This window comes from Aulonocara sp. 'chitande type north' Nkhata Bay, linkage group LG1 (assembly GCF_057382095.1).
Source record: "Aulonocara sp. 'chitande type north' Nkhata Bay isolate Kocher_YH1m ecotype deep benthic linkage group LG1, A_spYH_male_GT1.1, whole genome shotgun sequence".
Lineage (NCBI taxonomy): Eukaryota > Metazoa > Chordata > Actinopteri > Cichliformes > Cichlidae > Aulonocara > Aulonocara sp. 'chitande type north' Nkhata Bay.
In genome coordinates, this window is record NC_141344.1 from 11338227 (window position 1) to 11361829 (window position 23603).

At 39.7% G+C, this 23603-nt stretch overlaps 1 protein-coding gene across 5 annotated transcripts in view; it reads left to right on the forward strand.

Annotated features, from left to right (window-relative positions):
• Positions 1-21566: 21566 nt before the first annotated feature.
• Positions 21567-23603, forward strand: part of shf (Src homology 2 domain containing F) — a 93959-nt gene continuing 91922 nt past the window's right edge. For all 5 annotated transcript variants that reach the window (XM_086269209.1, XM_086269349.1, XM_086269151.1 and 2 more), the window contains exon 1: positions 21567-22245. In XM_086269209.1, the coding sequence (XP_086125335.1) occupies positions 21814-22245 (432 nt within the window). In that variant the 5' untranslated portion in view covers positions 21567-21813. The remainder of the gene's footprint in view (positions 22246-23603) is intronic.

A 23603-nucleotide genomic window follows, 5' to 3' on the forward strand; every position in this document is an offset into this window, starting at 1 on the left:
TGCAACAAAGCACTTTATTTTTATTTTATTTATTTTTAGGCTAACATGCTAAAAAAATGTCAAAATAAACTCAATAACTGAAAGAAACCATCGACTGACCAATTCTTACAAAATATTTATTACCAAAGGAATGTCAAAGATTGTCCACATTCAGAGAAGTAGCAAGGAATTAAGAGACAAGAGCTTATCTGACCGTGTTGCTGGCACACGTTTTATTCGAGATTATGCATTATACATTTAATGGTAGAGAAATCAGAGAACCCAAGGGGGAAAACTTTTAAAATGTTGCAATGCTGGCATGAACTTAAAAAGAAAGAAAGAAAGAAAGAAAGAAAGAAAGAAAGAAAGAAAGAAAGAAAGAAAGAAAGAAAGAAAGAAAGAAAGAAAGAAGAAAAAGACAAAAAGCTCTTTCTTTTGGTTCAGAGCATATTTTTTCATCCAGTCATTGGGTTTTCGTAGCAATCTGGTTTGTTAAGAAACAAAAAACAGGGATTTTAATGTTTTAGTGAGTGTAATACCAGCTTTGAGAAACGTAAAAAGTTCCTTTTTGTGTGACGCTTATATTTATATTAAAGTGCCAAATACCAGAGCACAGGTCATAGCAGTAAACACTGTTCTTTTTCTTCCAAATATAATCATGAAAAAATGTAACTAAAAACTTCTTCCTGTTATTAGCTAAAAAAGAGGAGGTTTTCCCTATTTTCGGTTGGAGACTAGGGATGACTGGTGTGGAGCTGCTTTTTGTGTGGGTGTGTGCGTTTACTGTCAGCAGGTCTGGCTACAGTCAACATGCTGTTTTCAGACTAAAATCACACAAAGATTTTTTCTGATGAAGAGACTTTATTGCGAGTCAGTATATCATGTTTCCTGCCTGCTGTCACCAAATATAAGAAAACATTATAACAGCAGCAGGTGGATGCAAAAACAAAGAATATTACGTCTTTATTTAGGCATTATTTGATCTGAGGACAGACTGTCAGAACAGTCATTTATATCACAGACTAAACATATATATATATACTTACAGTGTTATAGCATCTTTTGCCCGCCATCTGCACATCTAAGATAAACACAGCTGATATTTAACTGCATATTTCTAATCTTTGTCTTTATAGTCAGTTAAATAGAATAGTGTCTTTTGTTGTTCCAAAGCACACCAGCAGCTCTTTCCCTGGTGCATTTTTCAGGCTGAATTTTGTTGTTCCCTGTTTTCTGTGCTTCCCTGTTTGAACCACCTGCCAGCTCTATCACCTTGCCCAAGGGTGAATCTTGGTCTGTGACCCACCTGATAATGACTTTGGGTAGCTTTATTCTAGCTTGCATTGTTTTATAATTCCATTTTCAAAAGGCATTAAAGGAAAAAAATCCCAAGAAATAAACTGTTTCATAATTTATATAGTGTTATTTTCATCTAATAGGTTTTTCACCCAGTATGTCTTTTCGTAAATCATATACATTGCTTTTTAGTGTCGTCTGTTGTGTGTATTAAGTTATTTTATGTGAAAGCTATTCTTAATCTTGTAAAGGCAGGTGTTGCTCAGATAGATCTCATATGATCAAATACTCAAAGAGAAAGGAGAGAGAGGGAATGCTGGGGTATAGAGATAAAGACAGGAAGAGGAGGAGGCAAGGAGAGAGGTGTCTGTGTAGAAGGTCGTGTTATAAATTGCATTTAGACCTCATTCTGGCAGTTTAACCACAAATGCTGTTGAAGGGCAGTTTACTGACAGGAAGCCATACATCCACGCCTCCTTGAGGGTGCAGTACCATAAAAAAGTATGAGCAGGTCTTCTCCTATGAGTATACACGTTTCAGCTAAATGGTAAAGTAACGGCACTTTTGTTAATTTCTTTCCCTGTTTACACATACAGAGACATTTATTTTGCATGATATTACATTATGTTATAGATAGACACTAGGTGATTCATAGGCAAGGTGCTTATTATTAGGTATGAAAGTAAAGCAGTACTATATGTGAAACATAATATGCTAATCTATGCATCACAGCTTACTGTTACTTACTGCACTTTTTATAGATTCACTTCATGAACCAGTCAGACCTGCCCCAGCCATGCAGCATGCCTTGTACTGTTTATCCTGCAACATTTGATCCTATTCAGAGGAGAGCTTTTTTATTGATGCTTGTAAAAGCGCTGTCTCTCTGCCTTCCAAATTTCAAACCTGTAGCTCATTTGATAAAATTGTGTACCAAGCACGCTTTCTTCACACGCACTAGAAATATATCACAGACAGTACAGGTGGAGATACGGAAAGCCTAAAGTTATGGCTATATATTCTATACCTTTTGAGGTACCTTTGGAGCAGTGAATGGGTTGGAAGGAGATTTTGTGCTGCAGCCACAACAACATGCTGCAGCCAAGAAAGCCATCAGCAAGAGATCAGTCAAAGATGAATTTGGCTAGCTTTCTATCGCTGTACACATGGCACTGACATTCAATAATCTGTAAAGAATGTGTAGGGTATACACTTTGCAACCAGGATTGGAGCATGTGATACCTTATCTTGGAAATGCTTCAGTGAAAGAATGAGCAGCCAAATTTGGAGGAGAGTGGGAGAACTGGGCAACTTCCAGTCGCTGTAATGCCCAAAAACTGTCTCAGAGAACAGAGTCTTTACTGGGTTAGAAGGCAAGCTTACAGTAAGGAGTCATTCAGATCGCCAAAAAAATCCATAGTGTAAAATAGGAAAATAAAAATCGATCAGTAGAACGAAGGCCAGTGCATTAAAATAGGATAGTTTTGGGTGGGATTTTGGTTTTGCTGAGAAACATGGAAGTAGATGGAGGTAGAGTACGAGCACTAAAAAAAAGGTGAAAAATTCTTTATTAATTAATCTATGTTGAAGGTGTAAATTTGAAACTTTAACCAGAGATAACAAGTAAAGAGGTAAAGAAATAAAACCTCTGAGCGACAGGCATAGACACAATGGGAATTTGAAGAGCAGGCATATATGCCCAGTCAAAGGCTTACTTTTCATTTAACATATATATACTCTCTCTGATCCTGCTGAATTCAAAAAGTAGGATTAGACGGTACAGGTGAAGGAAGTGACTTAACTCTTCCCCTTTAGGCCAAGGTGGCATATATTGCGCATTTAATAGCTGTAAATCTTATCCTTCTAATCTTATACAGAAGGAGGGGAGGAGGCTGTAGCTGAGAAAAAGAGGAATCAAGAGGGATCTGTCGAGTTCACTTAACTCTCAGGTAATTACACCTTAAATTGGGAACGCTGAGAACACCTACGCTCACACACTCTGCAGTTTCTCTACAGGCCGTTCACATAGACACACAAATGCACTTATACCCTCTGTCAGACACATGTCCATTCACAAACACACTCACACACGTAATAACTGACCTTTTGTTTTTTGTTTTTTCTTTCCTTTTGCTGTCCATTCCTCCTCCTTCCCACTTTCCCTATTTTTCTCAATCTAGCTTTGTATCTATTAGGTGTGACATTCCATTCTGCTTTTAATCACCTCTTCCTGCTTTGTCCTTTTGGAGCCAAATAACTTTACAGATGACGGTCATAAAAGCTATACATTTCCTGTCAAAGGCTGGACGTGAGTGCAAATCCAAATTCATGATATTGCCATTCACATGTGCCCTGCTGCTTTTCCTCCACATTTCTCCATCTCAGTGCAAATATTTTAAAAGCGTCCTCATTTCTCACATAAAATCAGTATTAACTGATTTAAGTAGAGAAATTATTTAGTTCTTTAGCAAGTTGAATGTTGAAGCACTGAGTGATTTTTTTGAATAATTTAATTATATTGACAGGCAGGCAGAAGATACTTATTTTTAAGTATTAATGTCTTCAGCACAATGTGGGCCACAAACAAAATATATGGATGTAGCGTGGGCATCGTGCGATCAATCGTGTGAAAGTGTAAACGTTGATGTGTTATAGGGTAAAAGGAAAAATGGAGATGACTCATATATATAACGTAAGTCATATGGTATCTACCTTTCATTCATCATTCATGCTGCGGGACTTGGTTTCTTAACCTGGGTCACACATAGTATATCTGTAACATGACAAGTGCTTCACGCCTTGAAATGCAGCATGGTTGGTGGTTGATTTTCCAGTGCGACACATGACTGGCGACGCGACAGCAAGTCAAACATATGTATTCAAAGTCTCAATCTCAATGTGGCTCCAGCGGTACCGACCTCAGGCGGCCGTGAAAGCACTGCCATATTGGGTTGGCTGAAATCACTCTTATCTCGCCCTGGAGAATGTCTTTGGCTGTCCTTGGAGGGGAGTAGTCAGGGATGGAGGGAGGCAGGCAGAGGGTGGTGGGGATGTGGGAGTGGGGATACAGCCATGGGAGCAGGAGGGGGTGGGGGCTGAGCTTTAGGGACTGCAGACATTTGTATTCCTCTCTCATCTGTGACGGCGCTGGAAAGGTGGGGAGGAGGCACAGGAGCAAAGCGCAGCAGGGGCTTTGGCAGGACTGTGGCAGAGGTTCAGGAATCAAAGATGGAATGTTACAAGATCTTTACATCACTTGTCGCTGCTTGGCCTCTACGGACTGGCACGGAGATATTGAAAATAAAGAATGCGATGTCAGATTCAAAGTGAAGGACCACTGAAAAAAAGAGGAAAAGAAGGAGGAGTAAACACACTCTGGGGAGCTTAATGCACTTTGGATTTCTTTGCAAAATCTGGGGGGTTTTCTTTGTTTGTTTGTTTTCGATTGATACTGCAGAAAACACTGAAATTTTATTTCTGTCTCAGTCTGGAAAAATTTTGTCACACTAAATTCTGGTGTTTTCAACAGTGTATGTGCTTGTTGTTGTTGGGGTTTTTTGGTTTTTTTTGGTTTTTAAGAAGTGTGCTCAGTGTAAATAATCAATTTACCCTTTATGCTCTAACAGAACAATGAGTATTCACCTTTCAGTCTCTCTCGTGGTCAATAAATTCCCTGCAGTTTCAAGTCTATGTTCAGTTCTATGTGTCACCCCACTTAGTAGATGATCTCAAGCAGGATGACTGAAAAATCAATACCACAATAGACACCCACTATACCTAATCAGGATCATCAAAATGGTTGTTTGACCCAAAACAACTGATCTATTCGGGAGTCTGCTACAGAAACACATATCTATCAGCGAGTGATGATCAAGATGTAACCCTAAAAATGAGATGTGGACAGTGTAAATAATCCCAGAGCTACACTATTGATCCGCTGACAGAGCTAAGTGGCTCAAAAAGCCTCTCTGACATCACTTTACCATTACTGAACATAATGGCTTTTTCTGAGTGTGTGCTATTCATCATACAAACATATATGTTCATGCACACACACACATATAGGCAGAGTACACAGGGACACATCTGATCATGTATCACTGTAAAAGTTATTAGCCGAAAAAGAAGTGATGTTGGTGAGATAATGTGTGTAACTGAATAAGACATAAGATATATTGGTTAGGAAATCAACTAGCCAGTCACAGGGAAAATCCATTGATATTAATTTTTGCTTGATAAATCTTCTAGTTTGTTTATTTTGTGAGATTATTTGTTGCCCATCCTGCTTGTTTGTTAGTGAGAACACTTGTTTATGTTTCTGCTTATTTATTTATTTTTGAATTTAAATGAGATAAAACACATTCATTAATATAAAGCCATAATTCCATCATCTAAATATGTCACATTTAGCCATACAGGCAAAAATCCATCTTTTGAAAATGATGTCGTATTCCTTAGTTCTGTCTCGAGTACTCTGTGTTGTTCAAGGAAAGAAAATAGTGACTTTTTACATTCCTCTCTAAAAACTGTTAAACTCCTTTTACTCACTAGTTCCTTTTATGAACTCTTTGAGCAAAGGAGAATGAGAGCGTATCAAATTTAATACAGAAGTAAGACATCTGTTTTCCAAATGTAAGAAACAGTTTGATTGCGGTGATGGTGGGTGTAATGTCATTCTGCCTGTTTGCGTTCAGACAGTAAGAAATGTAATAAAATCACACGCTATGCAAGATTTTACCATCTTTTTGATCTTAGCTTAATTCACACTGGTCTGTATTATTTGTCGTGAATATTCCATGTTGCAACAATGGCTTTTTTGTGCAGTGCATCAAAGGGATAGCAACTGGAGCCCACGATGTTATTTACATGGTTGTTCAGCTTTAGTATTTATCATTGTCAGAATAAAACAAAGACCGATGCCAAAGAGATCCTAGCATCACAGCTTTGTAATTAAATCAACACAACACATGAGCCAACCAGTTCCTCTAACACTCAGTAATTAGCAAGTAAAACAGTACTGAGGCTAATGCACTAATGAGACTAATGGGCAAACTGTGCAATGCACTCCCTGGAATAATGCTGCATTCGTAAGTAGTAAGTAATGTAATCTAATTAACTAAGGTCGTCCATCTACCTGAACAGTCTACAGGAACAACCTTGATATAACCACTAAATTAAGTTAATCAGTTTATTTAAAAAAAAATCATATTCATTTTAAGCTGTTTTGTTCTCTTTTTGAATTGATCTGAAACGGGCCGTATTGACAATCTGGAACATGTTTTATTAAAAACAAAGAATCATAGTGATCTAAAGCTAAGGAAAGATTCTGCAACATGTGTTCTCACACTGCTTTGTTTTGTTGCTTTAATTGTTCACAAACTCTTATTTGCCTAGAATTAAAATGCAGTGTCTGGCAGCGTGTTTTGCCTGGAGAAGAAAAACAGTATGTTAGAAGAAGAAGAAGGAAATCATCTGTAAAGCTTGTTTTTATTGAGAATCGTTTTGGTGGAAGTAACCATGCACAAAGACAAGGATTTCAGTGTAGAGATGTGCATGTGTGTTCATTTGTGTTCTGAATGTGAGTTGGTATATATGCCAATCAAGTATCTTCTCATGGTTGTGACTCTGCACAACTGGGTGAATGCAGAGAAAACTGTCCGCTTGAATTTTCATGCGATGCAGTGCATTTGTGCAATGCAAATGAAGTCAGTAGATCAGAAGCCCAGCAACCTGTCTGCAGAGGCCCTGACCTCTGTGAGGCATTGTCAGAGGTCTGATCAGACGAGCACACAAAAGTGAGGGTAGACATCAAAGTGGTTTATTAGCATGACCAACACACACGCCGGCATATGCATGCATATCCACACACTTAAAACACCCATTATTTTTTTAGAGAAGAGGGAACAGGATGGGGTGACTAAGCCCCACTGTCCAAGTTCTTGCCTGGTTTTCATTGCCTGGAACCATTTTATTTAATGAATGCTCCACAGTTAATGACTTCGCCTGTATAATAGTTTATGGTCGAACTATTGGGTCATGGCCCTGTAATATAACTCACAATTTATCCTTTTATATCATTTGCTTCAATTAAATATATTGTGTGTGGACAGTTCCTGTGGGGTTTTGTTTTATCACCGAATGCTAATTATATTCACTCAGATGGGACATGAGTTGTATTCTTCTGAGAGAATGATAAAACGGTGCCCTTTGTAGAAGGAAACGTATGCGGTGGTCACTGGATCACGCCTGTCCTGCATTTTTCCTGGTCACGTGTCCACCTGTGGTGTAATTGCATGGCAGCACTTTTTTCTTTTTTTGCTCTTTCAATTTTCAACAGAAAGTGCAAAAGAAGAAATATATACTTGAAAATATGTCCAGCATTAAGAACTAATGTGTACTTTTCTCTATGATATGAAAATTCTGCTGTAGTGCTGAAAAAAACACGAGGGTCATGAGATGTAGCCATGGACTGCTATGGTGCACAAGAGTATTTTTAGTACACTGAACCCAGTATCCTCTATATATCTCTCTTATACTCTCTGCATGTCTCTCTGTTCTTCCCAGAGCTTCCTCACTATGAAGACACAGACTGTTCTCTCAGGGGAGGAGCTGTCACAGGAAACAGAGAAGGTGTGCATCGCTCCATTTAGAACTCAATTTCTGTCATGCTGAAGGCAGTCAGGGTACATGCAAAATAACTCCAAGTATTTTAGGCACACTGCACAGCTGGGTTAAATAATTTCCCAATACAGCTTGAAGAGGTGTTTGTATAATGCAGCATCTTACAGATCATGTTATGCCAAGGCAACTGCCAAATGGCAGACATGTCTGGACACCTTTCATTTTTGTCCCAAAGGAGCCAGTTGGATTTTCAGCTGTCAACTGGGAGACTTACTTTGACCTTCTACTCTGGTAAGCATTACTTATTCAAATTCCCAGCAGTCTTGTCCACCCATCTAGTTATTAGAACTTTAATGCAAAAAAAAAAAAAAAACACCCATTCAGAGACTTGTGTGCACCCTCACTATATACCCCTTTATTTTTCATTCAAAAAAGTGACTCGTTTTTTTCAGTTTTTCTCAGTTAAATAAGGAAAAATAAAACACAATTTAAAAAAAAAAAAAAAAGCTATTTTAACAGACTCTGTATAATGTATAACCAGACTCTGTAGTGCTTAACATTTCTAGTCCATTATATAAAGTTACATTATTTGAAATTCTGGTCACAGTTCCCAGGTTTCCATAGACAGCAGATATGTCATCCTGATCCTCAAGATATGATCTGGGGGGAAAACAGTCTGAAAGAAATCCATTAAATGGATCAAAAAATCGTCTTTAATTAAGAGCTGTAACAAATTTGACATGTTTGTGCCAGTGCTGAGGAAGATAAACAAATAATTATGGAAATTAATTAGACAACTTCTTAATTTAAGGGATTAAAAGACCATGGCGATTTACTGGAAACGTAAACATCAGAGCTATGAGCCCTGTTCCTGATGTGCAAGGGTATCATCACGGGCAAAATTCTGCAAGTGATCATCACACACGTCTGAAATATACGGGAAAAATTGTAGCTCCCTTTGACATTGCACATACTTATGTGGAGAAAGTGTGGATTTCAAATGGCTGCTATCAGCCTAACAGGCTGAGAATTACAGCTGCACCGAGACAACAGTCAGAGAGGAAAGGAAGGGTAAGACAACCGCCCGGAGCTCTCCCGGCTTTCACAGCACATAAAGATACATCTAATAAACTACTGCTAGTTATTGCCAAGGTGGCTTCCCAGAGAAAACAAGCCTGGGTCTCTCAGTGGGAAATATATGTTTGCCTGGTGTGTGCTTTAACATAAGCTTAACGCACAGACTGATTCAATTAGTGGAGAAGTTGTTACTGGAATGGTGTGCTATGTACACAACAGCTGTCACAAGGGAGAAATGAACCCAAAGCTAGTTGCAATACAATGCTCTACTCACTACCTCAACAGTGTTAAGCAATGGTGAAGTTCACTCTACTAGATGACAGAGGTCTAAAACACCCTCACCAAGCTGCTAGGTAAAGCCTATAGACGTGTTTGTTTGATCCTATTACAAAAATGCTATCATATAAACCTATTGGTGTTATACAGGATTTATTTTTTTTATGTTAATTAAAAAAAACATGACAACGTCTTCAAAAGTGAGTTTTTCACATTGTCAGACTGTTTTTTTTTTCCCTTTCAGCAGGCTTAGAACTCAGGCTGGCTTTTTCATCCTGTCACTGAACCATACTATCAGATGAAATGTGCCCTGAATTGTTTGGGTCAACAGTTTGAAACAGGTCAGTGCGTCTCTATAACAGGCTTTGATGCTGCCATCCATTCCAAAAACCATATGCTAATAGAACCTTTGTAAGCTCACACCAGGGATGAGCTAAAGGAAAATCTCCTCCAGAGCGAAATGAGCCTTACATTTGCATATGTTGTATATCATTAAGTCATTTTGACATTTCACAAGTGAGAAATTAATCAGTTTTGCCACTTTGCCTCAGAGGGTGGGAACAGAAAGAGATTTTTTCATTATATAATGCTCCCATTTTTCTTTAAAAGTCTTTAACAGACTCCCACCTGAAACGGGGGTGTGAATAGCTCTGCTTAATTGAGCAAGACTACTGAGATCACCTGTCTAATCTCCATGCCACAGGATAAAGAGCTTATCTCAGGCTATGTGTGTAATGAGGCTGCGGTTATGGCTGCCAGTGGCGAGTCATCAGCCACCTAGCATCTTGGACATCCTCCTGTCTCCCAGATTATCTAGCGCACATCCATCATTTTCAGGATGCAATCATCGCTTCTAAAACACTACACCTACAGAGTCTGAGGCATCCGCTGCTGTGCGATGACAAACTGACGATGAAATTGCTTATTATTCACAGCTCTTTGATTGTCGAATATACAGCCAGTCTCTGTATTTCTTTTTAGGGGAATTCTCAAAAGTGTTTTCTCCCCCCTCACTCGTTCTTTCCATTTTCCCCCTCAGAACATAAAAAGAAGATGAGAAGCCCATTGTCTTGTGATAATTTCCCATGGGTGAAGCCCATTGAGTGTTACTGAGCTGTGTCTAATTTGTCCAAGAAGGTGTTAGAGAGGTACTCAAGAATGCTGGATGCTCGTGTTTAGTGGAATGTGAAAGCTCACAGCAGATACCTTCACCATCTGCAGTTCACCACAACGCGGGCATTTCTGCATGTAAACAGAAAACTGTGTCTCTCGGTGCTTGACAAACAGTTATTATGCCCACAGAGGCCACAAAAATATGTTTTGTACACCCCACAAAAGAAAATGAAAAGGGCTGCGGAGATCTGTCTCAAAATTCACCCAAAAAATTCAACCATCACGTTTGTTGAATCAATATGCAATTAGAAGGCAAACAGGTTATTGATAAACTAAAGATTAGGGCAGCAAACCAAGCGCAACATTAAAACACAAGGCAGGGATCAATAATACAGTCACAGTTTTATATATTTTATAGCTCATGAAGTACAAATATAAAGAATCATGTTATCTCAACTTTCCAGATTTCCTTAATAGTAAATGTGTTACCCTTCATCCATCAGTCTAAGTATCACTTTGGCAATTAACTCATCAGCAGTCTTTATCCTTACTTGACCTATTGCAGTGGATATTGATGTACAGTTAGAAAAAAGGGAGGAACCTTTTTTCTGCCTTCTGCGTTGAATACTCTGCTTAGACCGATGCATTTGAACTACTTTATTGTTTATATAAAAACATGTCAGTTAGGGCAACATTTAGGGAGCAGCCATCATCAGTTCTGCCTTTGACACGGCATGAAAAACCCAATAAAGCAGTTATTAGTTTTCAATACATGCACAGCCAGTCAATGCTGAAGCATTTGCATGACAATAGCAGTAATGCCTGAAGCCGCTGGGTAACATTTTTCTTCTTTTACATCCCCTCAAAATTGCTGTACAGAGTATTTCAGTGAGAAACACCCCAGAGAGTTTCTACGATTCTCTACAGCTCTCTGCAGCTCCACTATTAAGCAAAATCCATCTTCTATGTAAGCCCTTGATCCTTGGAGGCTGTTTCACCATATACCACAAGACTGGCACTAATAGGCTACTATGAGGCCTGCTGTTAAGATTGCCAAATTCACCTTATTGCACACCAGCGACCGTTTACCTGCTCAGTTGGAGACTTTCTTTGTTGAAGAAATACATTCAGATTTATAATGAAAAAGAAAATGAGGGTAGTTGCAATGGGGGGCTATCGAATCACTCGAACCTCCAGCAAGGCAATCAATATGAGTTGAACTGTTGGGACTTATACTTTCATAATTGTGCTTTGGAATAATTAAATCACATTCAAGCTGAAGTATCACTGACACACAGTAATAATCATTTTACTGATACTGTAACTAGGGGGAGAATTAGGAAAAATATGTAGAGGGTTGTTATTATCGGGAGGTGGAATGCTTGCATTTTTGAAATAATATCAAACAGCACTAATCTTGGTGCAAAAAGAGGTTTAAAATTATACAACCAATTTAAGGTTAAGTCCATTTGATTCAGGGAGTCGTGGTAACCTAATCTTATTTTGATTAGGTCACTACTCAGTGACCCTTATCAAAATGTGAATTCACAATAAAAAATAGTGTCCTCATCACCTCACAGCAGCGTTACTGTATTCGCTGACAATGCTCTGTTTTCTGTTCTCTGTTTTTGAAGTTTTGGCCTCTCTTGTCATGTCCAAACATGGCACTGCAGACTGGCAGTGCATAATAAAGGGACAGTGAAGAGAGAAGAGCAGTACATTTTCATTCGTCAGAGGCCATTGACTGTGTCACGCTGACTGAAGAGGCAGACTTGTGAACCATGCTGCTCTGATTCATCACAATCACACACAATACACTCCCTTGAGTAACAGTGATACTAAACGACCGTCTTTCTCATACCCGGAAAAAACATGCAACCCTCAAGAGTGCAATCTGAATAAACATAAAAGAATGAGATGAAGAACAGATTTTTCTTTCCAATCTTACCTGCAGAATATTTTTTAAATATGCCGTGCAAATGGGAAATCCTTACTTCCAAACATACACATCGTGGTTGATCCATGTCTGTTACTGTTGGCAACGACATCAGTCACTCAGAATATTCTTTCTCGTTAGCAAAGCTCAGCAAGGCTTTGCACCATCTTCTTAACCAACCCGTGCACACACTTGGATCCCAGTTAATAGGCAGTAAATCCTTATTTTGCATGGTATGACAGCGTGTATTTTATCAAACTGGGTGACACACTTAGCTGGGTTCAAAAGGTAACATGTCAGCTGGAGTGCTTCTCTTGCTGACAAATTGAGGGCTTCAGTGGGAGAGTGATAGGAGAATCGCTAAACCAACACAAGTAGAAAATTTTCCAAGGGGATTCAGTGTTGCAGCTCCTTAATAATTGACAATGCTACAACTTTCATTGTTAAATGTTATTAAATCTACAAAGACGATACACGGGGAAGTGTCCAGTTAGACATGACTGGATCAGAGGACCCCTCAAAGTTGGGAGTGCCAAAAGGGAACAGGGCTACTGCTGAGGAAGGGTCACACTCTGCCAACATCAAACATTTGAGATTAGATCTATTCCTTATCTGAGCCAGTCTGGATATACTCTGTTTACCCTGCAATAACAGCAATACGTGATTTGTGCGAGTGTGAGGAATGAGTTTTTAGGGATACCAGAGAAATGCCTTGAATAATTCCATATAAAAAAATAGAAGTAGGCATCTCCGCCTGGTTCTAGGTCTTCAAGAAGCAAGTAAACCAGTGGTTTTAGTTTGCAGCTTGAGTCATACTACCTATGCAAACCAGCCTTTGACAAAATCTCACACAGTTGTTGATTTTATGTACAAGGAACATTATCAGACTCTACACACGAAAGCTCTGACAAGCTCAAGAATATGACAAATCACCACAACCTTAGGGGACTTGAATATAGTGTTTGGGAGTTAGAAAGAATAATGCTTTTCAGAAAAAGAGGTACAATGTAAAATTTGAACACTGAGCAGAAATTGTTTATGTTTCAAAATACTAATGGATTTAGTGTTTCCGTGTGCAAAAAAGGTGGACTTTTTCTTTTTAATGGTTTACTTTATCAAAATGTTAGACTTATGGCTGAAACAAATGTAAATAGGTGGACAGGAAGGACAATGATATCACAGACATATAGTGAAGCACAATGGTATGAATGTTCAACTCTAGAAAGGGAAATTAATTAAATGAGCCCAAATGGACCTCAAAGCTTTGTGAGGTCTACTTCACAACCAAAGAAGATCAAGAAGTAGTGATTGCCATAGCCATTCCTCCGCAGTCATTTACCTACAACCTTAACCCATTTAACATAAATGGAAGAACATAGAAAGGGTGACTGAGAAAGCCATGGAAGTTTTTTCAGATTTTATCTCAGCTTATAAGGGTTGAAATGTTGTGGGTGAACTAAATACTTGGATGTATTCAAATCCTGTCTGAGGAGCTGTTAATTGTAGAGGAGAGTGCTGGAGTGGTTATCACTTGTCCTAGGCTTGAATCCTCTAGGAAGCAGCTTTATATGGGATGATGATGAGTTGGGATGTTCTCCCTGTACCTGTCTGTGTTCTCTTTGAGTTCTGCTCCACTTTCCTTAAAACTCTAAAGACTGTGGGAGGAATGAGCTGTTGGTTTTTGGCCATAGGTGTGAATGGTTGTCTGTCTCTCTGTAGAGTGGTGAAACTCTGATAGACTGGGTCTACATCGTTAGCCATGACAGCTGGAATAGACTCCAGCTCCTGTGACCCTGAAGCAGATGAGCTGGTAAGAAAAGATTTGTGACAAACGTATCTTCACCAGGAGGCTCAGAGTTTTGGAAACAGTGAATTTTAAACTACCCCACATTTTATAAGGCAATTCAAATGAACCAGCTAAAACCTGGAGATGTGGCCAGTAATTTAATGCATCAGTAGCTGTATTCAAATTATGTAATGATACTGAATAAAAACTTCTGTTAATTTATTTTACTTTTAAAAATGCTATACATTCTTATTCTAGTAAAGTTTATATTATGCTATTTGTGATTCTAATAAATGATCTATATAGTACTTCTATCCTCCTTCTCTCAGACCACAAATTGTTTTGCTTTAAATACTCAAGAAGAAAGACACACACATAGCTAACAAGGTCAGGCTTCACTTCACTGCAACACACTGCACCTGCACCTTCACCATCAAAGCATGTTATATAAACTAAGTCAGCATGTCAATGTCTCCATACACCATATTCAATTCAATTCAGTTCAATTCAATTTTATTTATATAGCGCCAAATCACAACAACAGTCGCCTCAAGGCGCTTTATATTGTACAATAGATTGTACAATAATAGATACAGAGAAAAACCCAACAATCATATGACCCCCTATGAGCAAGCACTTTGGCAACAGTGGGAAGGAAAAACTCCCTTTTAACAGGAAGAAACCTCCAGAAGAACCAGGCTCAGGGAGGGGCGGGGCCATCTGCTGCAACTGGCTGGGGTGAGAGAAGGAAGACAGGATAAAAGACATGCTGTGGAAGAGAGACAGAGGTTAATAACAGATATGATTCAATGCAGAGAGGTCTGTTAACACATACGGAGTGAGAAAGGTGACTGGAAAGGAAAAACTCAATGCATCATGGGAATCCCCGGCAGCCTGCGTCTATTGCAGCATAACTAAGGGAGGATTCAGGGTCACCTGGTCCAGCCCTAACTATATGCTTTAGCAAAAAGGAAAGTTTTAAGCCTAATTTTAAAAGTAGAGATAGTGTCTGTCTCCCGAATCCAAACTGGAAGCTGGTTCCACAGAAGAGGGGCCTGAAAACTGAAGGCTCTCCCTCCCATTCTACTTTTAAATACTCTAGGAACAACAAGTAAGCCTGCAGTGCGAGAGCGAAGTGCTCTAATAGGGTGATATGGCACTACAAGGTCATTAAGATAAGATGGGGCCTGATTATTTAAGACCTTGTATGTGAGGAGCAGGAGTTTGAATTCAGTTCTGGATTTAACAGGGAGCCAATGAAGGGAAGCCAAAACAGGAGAAATCTGCTCTCTCTTTCTAGTCCATGTCCCTTGCTGCAGCATTTTGGATTAGCTGAAGGCTTTTCAGTGAGTTTTTAGGACATCCTGATAATAATGAATTGCAGTAGTCCAGCCTGGAAGTAATAAATGCATGAACTAGTTTTTCAGCGTCACTCTGAGACTGGATATTTCTAATTTTAGAGATGCTGCGCCAATGGAAGAACCAGTCTTACATATCTGTTTAATATGTGCATTGAAGGACATATCCTGGTCAAAAATGACTCCAAGGTGTTATCTGGCTTCATGGACAGATAGAGCTGGGTGTCATCTGCATAGCAGTGAAAATTTATGCTATGTCTTCTAATGATACTGCCTAAGGGAAGCATGTATAATGTAAACAGAATTGGTCCTAGTGCTGAACCCTGTAGAACACCATAACTGACCTTAGTGTGTGAAGAGGACTCTCCATTTACATACACACATTGGAGTCTATTGATGATGATGATGATGATACAAACCACTGCAGTGCACTACCTGAAATACCTACAGCGTGCTCTAATCGCTCTAATAGGATATTATGGTCGACAGTATCGAATGCTGCACTAAGGTCTAGCAGGACAAGCACAGAGATGAGTCCACTGTCAGAGGCCATAAGAAGATCATTTGTAACCTTCACTAAAGCTGTTTCTGTGCTGTGATGAGCTCTGAAACCTGACTGACACTCTTCAAATAAGCCATTCCTCTGCAGATGATATGTTAGCTGTTTGACAACTACTCTTTCAAGGATTTTTGATATGAAAGGAAGGTTGGAGATTGGCCTATAATTAGCTAAGACTGCTGGGTCTAGAGATGCTTTTTAAGTAAAGGTTTAACTACGTCCTGTGGTACATAGCTGATTATTAGAGATAGGTTGATCATATTTAAGATTGAAGCATTAATTAATGGCAGGACTTCTTTGAGCAGTTTTGTAGGAATGGGGTCTAAAAGACACGTTGATAGTTTGGAGGAAGTAATTATTGAAGTTATCAATGGTACTAAGAGTAGCTGTAGATAATATTACATCTGTGGGATGATTACTGGTAATTTTTTCTCTAATGATAAAAATTTTATTTGTGAAGAAATTCATGAAGTCATTACTAGTTAAGGTTAAAGGGATGGTTGGCTCAAAAGAGCTCTGACTTTTTGTCAGCCTGGCTACAGTGCTGAAGAGAAACCTGGGGTTGTTCTTATTTTCTTCAATCAGTGATGAATAGTAAGACGTTCTGGCTTTGCGGAGGGCTTTCTTATAAAGCAGCAAACTATTTCTAAATGATGATCTTCTAAATTTGTGACACGCCATTTCCTCTCCAGCTTACGAGTCATCTGCTTTAGGCTACGTGTTTGAGAATTATACCACGGAGTCAGGTACTTCTGATTTGAGGCCTTAGTTTTCACAGGAGCTGCAGTATCCAGAGTCGTACGCAGTGAGGAGGTAAAATTATTAACAAGATAATTGACCTCTGTTGGAGTAGCGTTCAGGTAGCTGCTCTGCTCTATGTTGGTACAGGGCATTGAAAATGATAACAGTGGGTGGATTATATTCTTAAACTTAGTTACAGCGCTTTCAGAAAGACATCTACTGTGATGAAGTCTACTCTCCACCGCTGTGTAATCAATTATTGTAAATGTAAATGTTATCAGGAAATGATCAGACACGAGAGGGTTTTCAGGAAACACTGTTAAATGTTCAGTTTCTATACCATATGTTAAAACAAGATCTAGAGTGTGATTAAAGTGGTGGGTGGGTTCTTTTACACTTTGAGAGAAGCCAATTGAGTCTAATAACAGATTAAATGCCATGTTGAGCCTGTAATTTTTAGCATCTACATGAATGTGGACGATAGATGATAACAAGTAAGACTGGTTTCTGAGATTCACAGCTGGGGTGGACAGGTTAAGCATCAGGCTTTCAAATGAATTAAAAGTCTGTCTTGGTCTTTCGTGTGAAAAATTGCTGCCACACCGTCCCCTCGCCCTGTGCTTCGAGATTTCTGGTAGTTAGAATGACTCGGGGGTGTTGATTCATTTAAACGAACATAATCATCCTGCTGCAACCAGGTTTCTGTAAGGCAGAGTAAATCGATTTGTTGATCAATTATTAAGTAATGTACTAACAGAGACTTGGAGGAGAGAGACCTAATATTTAATAATCCACATTTCACTGTTTTACTCTTTGGTTCAGATGTGGATACTGTATTGTTCTTTCTTTGTGATTTTTTTATGTTTAAGTTGTTTATTGCTGGTTTTTAGTTTGTTTTTGTCTGTTTGGGAGCTGACACAGTCTCAATGGAGATGGGTTTTTTGGGGGGTAACAGGAGGAGAGAAGCTGCAGAGCGGTGTGTAAGACTGCAACTCTGCTTCCTGGTCCCAACTCTGGATAGTCATATTTTGGGGGGTTTAATAAATTTGTCCATATTTCTGGAAATGAGAGCTGCTCCATCCAAAGTGGGATGGATACCGTCCATCCTAACAAGACCAGTTTTCCTCCAGAAGGTTTGCCAATTATCTATGAAGCCCACATCGTTTTTTGGACACCACTCAGACAGCCAGCAATTTAAGGAGAACATGCAGCTAAACATGTCACTCCTGGTCTGGTCTGATTGGGGAGGGGACCAGAGAAAACTACAGAGTCCAACATTGTTTATATAATGTACATCCCCACCTACGTCTGAACAGATGGAAAGATCCACATTTAAGTCAAATTAGTAATTATAGTAATTATAATTATGATGCATTCAGAGCACCAGTCTGCAGCAGCCATCGTTTCTTTAACATTCAAAGATGACATACATGCTGTTGCTAAAGGAGGTAGCTTTTAAGCTCCCAGTGTTTGTTCTGATTGACAGCCATGGGAAAGCAAGCACAGTCAGACTAAAAATAAAAAAAGCATAACACTGACGCACACAGAGACACAAGGGATGAAACCCCACAGAATAGCATGCATGTATTGGTGCTCTAACCTCTTCTGTATATATTACATCACTTTTGTTCCGAACTCCATTTTTGGTTTGGGCACTGAACTTGTAGAGGTTGTATCTTAAATTTCATTTTGACATTTCGTAATGTAGAGTCTCTAGACATGTTATATACTGGATTAAAGCCTATATTTGACTGGTGTCATGTGTTTAATACCACTAAATCTGTACCAGTGCATATCTTTGTAAAGATAATGGATTAGCTAATGTATGTTTCTCTACTGATTCCCTACTGATTATGGTTGAAAGCAATGGTTTAACTTCAGTGTTTAACTGGTCCTCAGTAGAAAAATAAACATTACATTGATTTTTTGTGTGTATGTGTGTGTGTGTGTGTGTGTTTGCTACATTTATTTTAGGTGTCAGGAAGCCAACAATGGTCTTGTGTGCTACAGCACAATTTAGCATGACAACAGTGTGTTTTGCATGCAAATATGATTAGGATTCTTTTAAGCTGTTTTCATGTCATCTTAGATTTTTCTCATTACCACTGAGAAATGTATTAGTCAAACTGAACATAAACATACATATTTATATAGAGTGCTTCAGTTATTTCCTCAGCAATTTTTCACATACTGTAATTTCTTTTCAGCTGGTTTATTTCACAGATTCACAGCATAAGTGAGAAGGATTACCAGCTTCTTTTCATATGCAAAGCTTAAATGCTACCAAAAACATTTTTAAAGGATTTGCGAGTAGTTATTGCTGAGCTGTTGTGATAATAAAACATGCAATTACAATATTGAAAACAGTGAGCTTAGAAGATGCTGAACTGTCTATAAAAACTGTTGTATCTTAACACAAAACATTAAGTTAAATGAAACTCTAAAAATATAAAAATGGAGACTACATAGCCTAGTTTCATATTTAGTTGATATGACTTTTTAAAGTTTTTCTTATTTTTTTCAGCCGTCACTGGGGCATTTTCTCTTCCCACATTTTCAGAGCCAGCAGATGTAAAGAGGAAAATAAACTTGTCATATGTCTTGCACTGCATATCAAACATTTGAGTTGCCAGCAGTAACTCCTGAATGCATTAATATTCACCTGGAGCAAACCTAAGCTGTCATCTTGTCTGAACTCTGTAGATGAAAATCCTGCCATGCTAACACCCCTATTACTGTCACCTCGATGAAAGGAAAGTTTGCACCAGATCCTCTAAGTAACTTGTTTTTAATTAGTAGCACTTTGTTGATGATACTCGCAGTTCATTTAGACAGCAAATAACTTGTGCAGTATCAAATGATCACTAGAATAACAGATTCCCTTTTAGATTAAATGCAAATGTGGGAATGTAAGCAGTTTAGCATATTAATCAAACACTGCCGAAATTCTGACTCAGTCCATTTCTTTTAAAGAAGGGGTTGTCACTTCTGTAAGTATGAAAGGTTTTTCTGTCTGTTCTTGTGAGAAGTACTCATATTTTTGCCAATAAACTACCAACATTTCTGACACGGTTTTAATACTATGGTTTAAGCAGGATCCTATATATCCATCCATACGTACATCACCTTTCTTCAGCTTATTTACCAGGGCTGTGGGGAGGCTGGAGCCTCAATACTATATCTTCAGAAATTAATTTTTATCAAACCCTGCTTTTGAAGGCTCCATAAGACTATTTGAATCCTATGAGGTGCTGGATTACAGGGTTTGCATTTTAAATAGTGTTGTTGAAGGCAGCCGGAGAAAACTGGTGAATGCATTTGCAGCAGTGGGACAAAGGATCTGTAATATCAAGCCTGGCAACCTAAATGACACACCTGCTCTTGCCTAACACTGATCCTCTTAGACCTATAGGAGGAGACAGGTTATTAGCTAGCATCACTCTCTGTACTTATTACATTGTGAGTCCGAATAAATGCAGCAGAGCAGTTAAACATGCAGTGTGTACTGTAAAGGCAAACTTGAAATATACCTGAGGCCTAAATTATTGTCTTCTTCTGTTTGAAAGGCTATTTTTCCCAGAAATAAAAGAACAGTGCTGCAATAACTAAGCCTATCCCAACCCATTCCTTGTCTTTTAAAGATTTTTTAAATGCATAATACACTAGCTGATCAGTTCAATGCCCTGGCGGCAAGGTAAAATTGTCCTCGTAAAGTGCACGGGAATTACAATGGTCAGATTTTTTTTTTTTTTTTTTTTTGCAAGTCGATTGTGCAGAAATGGCAGAATTTCAGGACAGAAATAATAGATTTAGTTTTGATCTCTAGAGCATGGAGTTGTCTCTCCCAGGGGCCTGCCAGGGTTAAACTCTGATCTGCACACCATGACTTGCTCAAGGCTATGTGTGTGGTGTTATTAAAAAGAAATATTGCTTCATAAAAACCTGCTGCGCTGCAGCCAGGACTCCCATTAATGCAGACTGTTGCTGTCTCTGGGAGGTGGAATGGGACTTTTTTTTTTCATCTGTCCTCCTATTGCAAAGGCAATTAGTGTTGTGGCCCCAAAACCCTATCAGTCAAATAGATTGAAAGACACATTGGAGAGAGATGTTTACTTGTATTGTTCCTTTAAACAAATCACATCCTCTACCCGTGGATTTGTATAATGGACTTAGCAGGAAGGTACGCAATTTTAGTTCAGGCTCTGGCTGGTCATTTGCAATGCAGTTTGCAATTAAAACGCACTGCAGTGGCCATCTGGACAAAAGAGCAACAAGAATAAGCAAATGACAGTTTACCCTTGAGCTCCACTGGTGAAAAAAGGTCTCTTTTTAATACTGCTTTATATGTCTGGACAACTGCACAAGAATGGGACAGGTCCTATTTATTTTAATGACTCAATTTCACTGGTAAGCTACCTCAAAGTCAACATAAACCGTTCCAACTATATGGCAGCAAGCGATTCATCAAGTATTGTCAAGGACCAGCAGTAAGTTTAAGAAACCTCCCTGTGTTATTCAACGGCTGCCTCACACCCAGAAGCTCAGACATGCTCTGCATTTACCAGAACATGTCCTCATGGATGCCAATAGAGAGACAAGCTAGAGATTAGACTCTACTTGGTTAGTACACAGAGGTGCGATTGTGCTTTCGACGGTTACGATAAGCTTCCCGAAGTCCGGTAGGTGGCAGTGCAGTGTTCTCAGGTAGGGAGGGCAGGTTGTGGAGGAGTGGGGGGGCGTGTGTTCCTCTTGCACAAGCGCTCGTATGTTGCTTAAACCTGACGTGGGTCGCAGCCGAGCGCTTAGAGCGACAGCGGCGTGTGTGCGCGTGTGTGACGGGGACAGAGTTGCGGCAGGGCAGATCAGAAAGTGCCAGTAGCTATTCTTTGGCCGGCTCGCGCAGTCCTCTTTGGACCGCCAGAGTCGCACGAGACTGGCGACACGCTCCGAAGCCAGTCGGCTGGCCGCGTGTGACCCGAGAATCCCTCACTGATGACCAGACTCGGGCTGCTCTGGCACGAAAGGTGGAACTAAACTACATGAATTGATTTGAGAGCGATGAACTGGCAGCATGGCCAAGTGGTTCAAGGAGCACCTAGGATTCAAAACTACCAAAACACCACCACCGGCTCCTCCGAAACCGGACTACAGACACTGTCACACCGGTGTGCCCGGTGCGCCTGGCTTCCAACAAACAAGCTCCGGGACCACCTTTCCGAGTCCCGCTCAGCCGGACATCCTCGCTGCCTACAAACTACAAAAGGACCTGGATTTCGAGGATCCGTACACTCCAGGTGGAAATATCTCATTCCCCCCGAGCTTGAACACTGTGGGGTCACCGGATATCAAGTATGTGTCACCAAAGCACCGACTTATCAAGGTGGAAACAATCGAAAAGAGCAGCCCAGCTCCCGGCGGGGGTGTCACGGTCACCCAGGCTGTCCCCGTAGGGAGCGTTAAATCTCCTACTTCACCTCCCTCGGACCTCGACAACAAGGAGAAGGTGGGTAAAGTTTGGTCCTTTCAGCCTGCCCCCCGAGTCGTATACAGAGCAACAACTTTCTGCCTCCCACTAATATTTGTATGTGAACAAATCGTTTCCCTCAAAACCAAATTAGAGCTATTTCGCTTAAAACTTTACTCAAGGGAAAACGTGTGTGGTGAACATGGCACTTTACTGCTGTGAGGAATTAATCGTCACAACCGGCAGAACTTGTTATCACAATCGCACAACGGCTTTCCACCAGAATTGCGACATCAGCCCCTGTAAAAAGCTACACCACAGACTGTATGCCGTATGATAAATAGCTCAGTTTGTCAGCTGATATGCCCGGTTTTCATTTTAATGCAAAAAATGATCTTTCGCTCACCTTTTGAGCCTTCACGTGCAGACGCACTGCTGTCAGCCCATCTGTAGCTTCTTCTCGAGCAACTGTGATCTCGACAGTGGCTTTAATTGAACTTTAATCTAATCTTGTTTATCTAGACAGACCAATTTAGCGAATGTTCATTGCAGTAAAGCCTGCTGTCTTAGATGGAAATTACTTGTGATGAGTTTATGGATATATTATGCTCTAATTTGATCCTCTCCTGGCTCTGCCAGCACATACTTCGCACCTTTTGCTTTTTTAACTTTCTCAGAGTGAATGTGGAGACTGACAGCCAGACAACACGCTGTGCCTTGGAGCATGCTGTCATGCCAGGCTTCTCAGGAATCCATGCACTGGGCTTATTTGGAGAAAGCTGAGATGTTTGGTATTAGTGGGCGTAAGGACATGTGGTTTTATAAGATTGATCCAGCTTAAGAATATTTTCAGTCTCTGCATACCTTGTTAACTGAAACCTGTGCTCATAACTCAGAGCACGCCTCAGTCACCTCTCTTATAAAATTTTTGCGTGCCTCTTGGCTTCACCTGCATGTTACTTCCTCCAGCACCTTTCACACTTGTCTTGTGACATTTGGAGTGTTCAACACTTTCATTTATACTCCAGTGTGTCTGCAGCCTGCCACAAGAGTGTTGCGCGAAGGAAGTCCAGGTTTAATGACGCGCAAGAAGATTGTTACCATCCCCTGAATTTCCCATATACCCTCAACACAAAAAACAGGAACCAAGTGAAACTCATAAAATGATATTCTGTTTCAGTGTTTGTTTTCCCACACTGTCAGCTCGTTTTCTTTTTTTTCCTATTTTTTTTTATCAGACCTCATTAACTTGGTATGCCGGTTTGAGAATCAGGCAGCTATGTGTTATCAGAAGAAAAAGCAGGAAATGAAAATACACAGTTTTAACCAGGCACTGCAGCTGTTCTAGCTGATTAAAGAAATTACAGTTGTCTCTTGTTAATTGAAGCTTATTTAGA